This window comes from Maniola hyperantus, chromosome 13 (assembly GCF_902806685.2).
Source record: "Maniola hyperantus chromosome 13, iAphHyp1.2, whole genome shotgun sequence".
Classification (NCBI taxonomy): Eukaryota; Metazoa; Arthropoda; class Insecta; order Lepidoptera; family Nymphalidae; genus Maniola; species Maniola hyperantus.
The window spans coordinates 11,905,163-11,911,033 of record NC_048548.1 but is presented as its reverse complement, the minus strand read 5'-3'; the positions used below and the strand labels follow the sequence as shown (position 1 = coordinate 11,911,033).

The following is a 5,871-nucleotide window of genomic DNA, read 5'->3' as shown; positions in this document are numbered from 1 at the left end:
CAAACTTCAGGTTCTAACTCTTTTTCTTAAACCGATTCAATGTGATTTTTTTTTATTTACCAGAGGACAGGCTCAAAAGGGATAGAAAAATGCAAAATAAAATTTTTTTTTCTGCATTGCAAAACAATAGCGTATTTTAATACGTAGTATAATAACTAATGCACTGGCCACTGGGTATTTATGATAATTGTTCATATGAGACAACGAGGTCTCGCCTCCTTTGCGTCTCGCGAACACCAGCTTCTTGTAGGATCATTAAAAATATGAAATATTGAAAATATTACAATAAAACTTAAAGCTAGCCATATATAATTATTATACAAATCATGCCCGCTTAAACCTAAAGAATACTGGCTGCATTTCCGCGCTGGACAGCCAGGCTCATCCGTTGCGCAAAAAATGAGCCAGCCCTTAATCTGTCACGATGAGGCTTTGAAATATGAAGTAGGTAATACTTTATAATAATAATTTATCTAGTTAAATAGTAATTAACATAAAATCCACCCTAAATCAGGGTATTTCGAAAAAAAAAATTAAGGCAATTTAGGGTGAATTTATGCTGAAACTAGGGTAAAACCAAAATGGTAAGTGGAAACACTGGCCACTTGTCAATGTTGTCAATCGACAAGTTGAATGTCAAAAATAGTTCAGCAAAATATGGCGGAAGCGGTGCATATTGTCAATCGGAGAATGTTTATTATTTTTTAAAAACATTTAGGAATAAAATCACATCGAAAATGTCTTCAACGGAGCCCTCGCAGAATAAAACATGGGAGCTGTCCCTGTACGAGCTCCACCGTACCCCACAAGAGGTGATAACGGACGCCACCGAAATAGCTGTGTCCCCACGTAGTTTGCATAGTGAATTGATGTGTCCAATTTGTTTGGATATGCTGAAGAAGACGATGACTACAAAGGAGTGCCTGCATAGATTCTGCTCCGATTGTATAATAACCGCCCTACGGTCTGGGAATAAGGAATGTCCGACGTGTCGCAAGAAACTGGTCTCAAAGAGATCCTTACGTCCCGATCCCAACTTCGATTTGCTTATATCTAAGATTTACCCCAGCAGAGATGAATATGAAGCCCACCAGGAGCGTGTGCTAGCAAAGATAAACATGTCACACTCACAAGCTTCTTTAGTGAACTCTATTACTGAAGGAATAAAGCTGCAATCGCAAAATAGGCCTCAAAGGGCTCGAAAGAATCACGAAGAAAATAGTAGCGCACCTAATACCAACGGAACCTCGGAACCTGCGGCGCAAAATGGAAGCAATGTTAGTACATCAGTTCCTAAAGATGCTACATCATCTGTGAGTAATCCTATACCGCCGGGGCAGTCTACGTCCAACCCTGCTTCAGTGAGGAGTACCCCGTCCCCTGTGCCATCGAATATTAGTTCCATCTCAAAAAACACGAGCACCACAAAGCGAGCTAAGTCCATTATGACTTCGGAACATAGTGAGGAGAGTGAATCTAGTGATGGCAGGTTAGTTGTTTATTTACATGATTTATATAAACACTAAGCTTATGCTCCCGACTTGGTCCACGTGGACTACACAAATTTCAAACCCCTATTTCATCCCCTTAGGGGACGAATTTTCAAAAATCCTTTCTTAACGGATGCCTACATCATAATAGCTATCTGCATGCCAAATTTCAGCCTGATCCATCCAGTAGTTTGAGCTGTGTGTTTATAAGTAAGTCAGTCTGTTTGTCACCTTTTCCTTTTATATACTTGATTATTATTGCTGCTTGTATAAACTTTTATTTTTGGAGAGTAACTAGTATTAGTTATTATTGTCACAATCTGTTATTTTTCTCTCTCTCTATTCTGTTGTGTGCATAAAAATAAAATGAAATCTGAATTTTATGTAATTAGCCTATCTGCAATCAGTGATAGTAATTTTTATTTTGAGTTCAGTAAGAGTTTCTCCTACCTTCCAACTCTAAACTATTTTAAAAAATCTGGTTACAGGCCAAACAAACTATTAGTATTTAATCCAAACCAATTATGACTGATTGCAGATAGCTAGCCTAGTAATAACAAAAAAGACCATAATCTGTAAAAGAAAACTTCTGTGACCAATTTCAGAACTGAAGGCGAGAACTCAATGGACACAGAAGGCGAGGGGGAGCCGCTCAACCCCAACGAGATAGAACTGGTGTTCAAACCACATCCCACCGAGATGACGGGGGACAACCAGCTCATGAGAGCCCTGAGGGACAGCTCCGTGCGCTACTTGAAAACCACTGCTAATGCTTCAGGTATTTTAAGTATATTGATATCACTACCCATATTATAAATGTGAAAGTGTCCTTTAATCAGGTTTATCCATAATATTATAAATGTGAAGCTTGTCCTTCAATCAGGTCATAACGGCAACTGAACGACGTGATTTATTGCATAGGCATAGTTAAAGTCTTGGACAGTGACATATGCTACTTTTTGTCCTGGAAAATCAAAGAGTTCCCACAGGATTTCTAATTTGTTTTTTTATTCATTATAGGCAAATGCTTGACTACAATCACACCTGATGAAAAGTGATGATGTGATGAATCTAAGATGGGACTCGTTTACCTAGAAGATGCCAAGTCACTCTTGTTTTAAAGATACCCGCCAAAAGCCCATTTCTCGTGGGCGCATGTTAGGAGTGCAGGACCAATCTTTATATCTGCTCTCAATATTCCAGTGGACCACCTCAGCAAGTATCTAGCAATGCGGCTCACACTAGACCTGGATGCAGAATTACCTGAAGCGTACCGATTGCTCAACTTCTGCATATACGTGGCGCCTTCTCCTGGACAATTTGTGCCGCTGGCCGGCTCACAGACCCTGAGGCAGATCAATGATAAATTCTGGAAGGTAACCTATGTCTGTAAACATTTTCATTTTTTCATATTTTCTATTTTACTAAAGTAATTAATTATTATATTAAATGTAAAGTTAAAGTTAAAATGAACCGAATTATACATCTCATCTAACTTTGCACAGGTGGGCATTGGCAAGTGATGATGATGATAATTCTGAATTGAAATGAATACATTCATTAAAAATAAAAAATAAAAAATTGTTTTAGGGTTCCATACTTCAAAATGAAAAAAAGGAACCCTTGTAGGATCACTTCGATGTGTGTCTGTCTCTGTCAAGAAACCTAGAGGGTATTTCCAGTTGACCTAAAATCACGAAATTTGGCAGGTAGATCTTATAGCACACGTAAAAAAATTCCGAAAACCGTGAATATGTGGCTATGTCATAAAAAAATGTGTTCACGAAATAATTAGTATTTTCAACTTTCAAAGTAAGATTACTATACCAAGTGGGGTATCATTTGAAAGAGCTTTACCTGTACATTCTAAAGTAGATTTTTATTTATTTTTATGCATAATAGTTTTTTATTTATCATACAATATGTCGAAAAATATGACTGTAGTACGGAACCTTCGGTGTGCGAGCCTGACTCGCACTTAATTTTGACTTGTATAGAATTTTAACAATTTTATTTTCTTCATTGCAGGCGAATAAGCCCCTGGAGATGTACTACTCGTGGAAGAAAACCTAGAAGTAAATAACATTTTAGTTATTCATATTGTAACTAAAATGGTACATAAAGTGTTAGTTCTAAGGAAATCACTTAAATATTCTAAATGTCAAATTGAGCCATGGACTCTTTTTTTCATTATGTGATAATGATAAAATAACTATTTAGTATGAATCAAATTTTTAATTAAAAGGATAACGATTTTAGAATTTATGATTGAACTAATATTTATTTGATATAAGTCCCGCAAATTGTTAATGCACGTGGCCGCCATTTTAGTGACGTCAGCACTAGACTGAAGTTTCGAGCTGATGGTATATTTTTATTTCGGCTGACGTCAAAATGACGTCATTTTGATGTTAGTGAGACATGGTTCCAGCGCAATAGCAATTTGCGGAACTTATACTAAATAGTACACACCACCATCGCGATAAATGTAAAAAAAGCATTATACATCGGTGAAAAAAAGTAGTTCTGGAATTGATATAGATATTGTGGCTAATTCTTTTATACACAGTCTCTAAAATAAAATGACAGGTCTAGATGTATTGCTTTGATAATAATGACACTAGAATGACCTGTCAAATGTCCCTCCAACGACTTTCAGACAAGAAAGTCTGAAAGTCGTTTGAGGGAACGACTTCTTCTTAATCTTTTATTACGAAATTCCGCAATCAATTTTCAAAGCACAATATTACACAATAGAAGATTCATCATCGTGATCAACCCATCGCCGGCTCACTACAGAGCACGGATCTCCTCTCAGAGTGAGACCTTCTGAACTAGCACCAGTGTAAAATAATGCTTATTCCTGAATGGCCTAGGTATGTACCTTAGTTTTTTTAGCTTATTGACTCAATTATCATATAGTTTTGTGTATAACACAGAATATTATGTCCAATAAATTAGCCAGAATCTCTCTTCAAAATTCCTAAAAATTTGTCAAAAATCGACCTTTAAATTTGTCTAAGCGAATACAAGTACATACAAAATAAAAAATAAGAAACGTAAAATGATTATAATAATTTTATTATTCAGTGAAACGTTTTTAATGTCATAATAAATTAAAAGAGTAGGTATGAATAGGTAGACAGACCTATGCGAATTTTATTATTATCATTGGGCAAATAAACTCAAACAGGAATTTTGTATACTTATCAATTATTTCCTAGAACTTAAAAATTTAAGAATAATTAGTTCTTTTTTTAAATTAAAGCAAATAATTAATATTTTATTTTCCATTGTTATACATATTATTATACTGAATTCGTAACGTTTTGTTTTTACACAATGCATTTATATATTCACAGACTAAAATATTATTTTTGACAATGTTTGTATTCAATAGAATAATGAATAAATTATAAGCTACATAGATGAATGTACAAGAATAATGTGCAATTATAATTAAATTACTTTAACCTAATACTTTTTTACTTATTTCCACAAAACTACCTAAGTAGGTATAATGGCGATTGTTGCCTAGCCCAATCCGAAACCGAGAAAATGTGCTATTGCTATTAGTTAGTAGGTACTATTTTGGAACATGTTATCTGGGGTTCGGATTGGAGAATCACCTAATGCTATCTATTCCAAAGAAATTGATGATCTATTCATATTACTATTATATATTTTTTATCTCACTCGCTCGGAAACAATCTTTTTGCCCTATAAAATCTGAGTGGAAAGGTGATTTGGTCGTTAGCGCGCAAAGTACGAGTTGAAATTCGAACGTGACGAACTGTGGTCTAATGGTTGCGTACTTTTTCTTTCTATTAAAAATACCATGTGATAATGAAACGTTCAGAATCGCGGTTCGTCCTTACTGTCTTTACTAAGAATTTATTATTATTTACTAAGTATTAAGTGACAAGTAGGAACATTTTTTTTATTTAACTAAATTAAACATTATACCTACCTACTCCGTTTCAGCTTTATTGAGTAAACAATATTTTTATTTTTATTTTAAGAATTTTAAATTTGAATTCTAAACCGGAATTTAACTTGAATTCGCTTTCGCGGAATTCAGGTAGGAGCTTTCAGCTTTTTTATGTACAAGGTCATTGCTAACAGCAAAGTATCGATTCTGAAAGGTCATAGGTAGCATGTTTTGCATTAGGAGTAGAGTCACACATGATTCATATCAACAGTATTTTCAACAGTAATTGATTGGGTTTAAAAAAATAAGACTGCATTAAAATAATTTATTTCTCACTATGAGCTTATAGGTATCATCTTATGATAAGAAAAACAAATAAAATACAATTCTTTTGAAATTGAGGCAGGTACAGGTTTTTGTGATAAGTAGAATAACTTTTCCTCGGGCACA

At 34.7% G+C, this 5,871-nt stretch overlaps 1 protein-coding gene across 2 annotated transcripts; it reads left to right on the top strand.

Annotated features, from left to right (window-relative positions):
* The first annotated feature begins 655 nt into the window (after positions 1-655).
* Sce (E3 ubiquitin-protein ligase Sce) lies at positions 656-4,962 on the top strand. Of its 2 annotated transcripts, none has more exons than XM_034974722.2 (4): positions 656-1,489; positions 2,096-2,268; positions 2,694-2,866; positions 3,519-4,962. In XM_034974722.2, exons 1-4 carry the CDS (start codon positions 738-740, stop codon positions 3,561-3,563), a joined length of 1,143 nt encoding a protein of 380 aa, XP_034830613.1. In that variant the 5' UTR covers positions 656-737; the 3' UTR covers positions 3,564-4,962. The 2 variants fall into 2 exon arrangements, with proteins under 2 accessions (XP_034830613.1, XP_034830612.1); XM_034974721.2 differs by having other exon boundaries at positions 2,694-2,875.
* Positions 4,963-5,871: the final 909 nt, after the last annotated feature.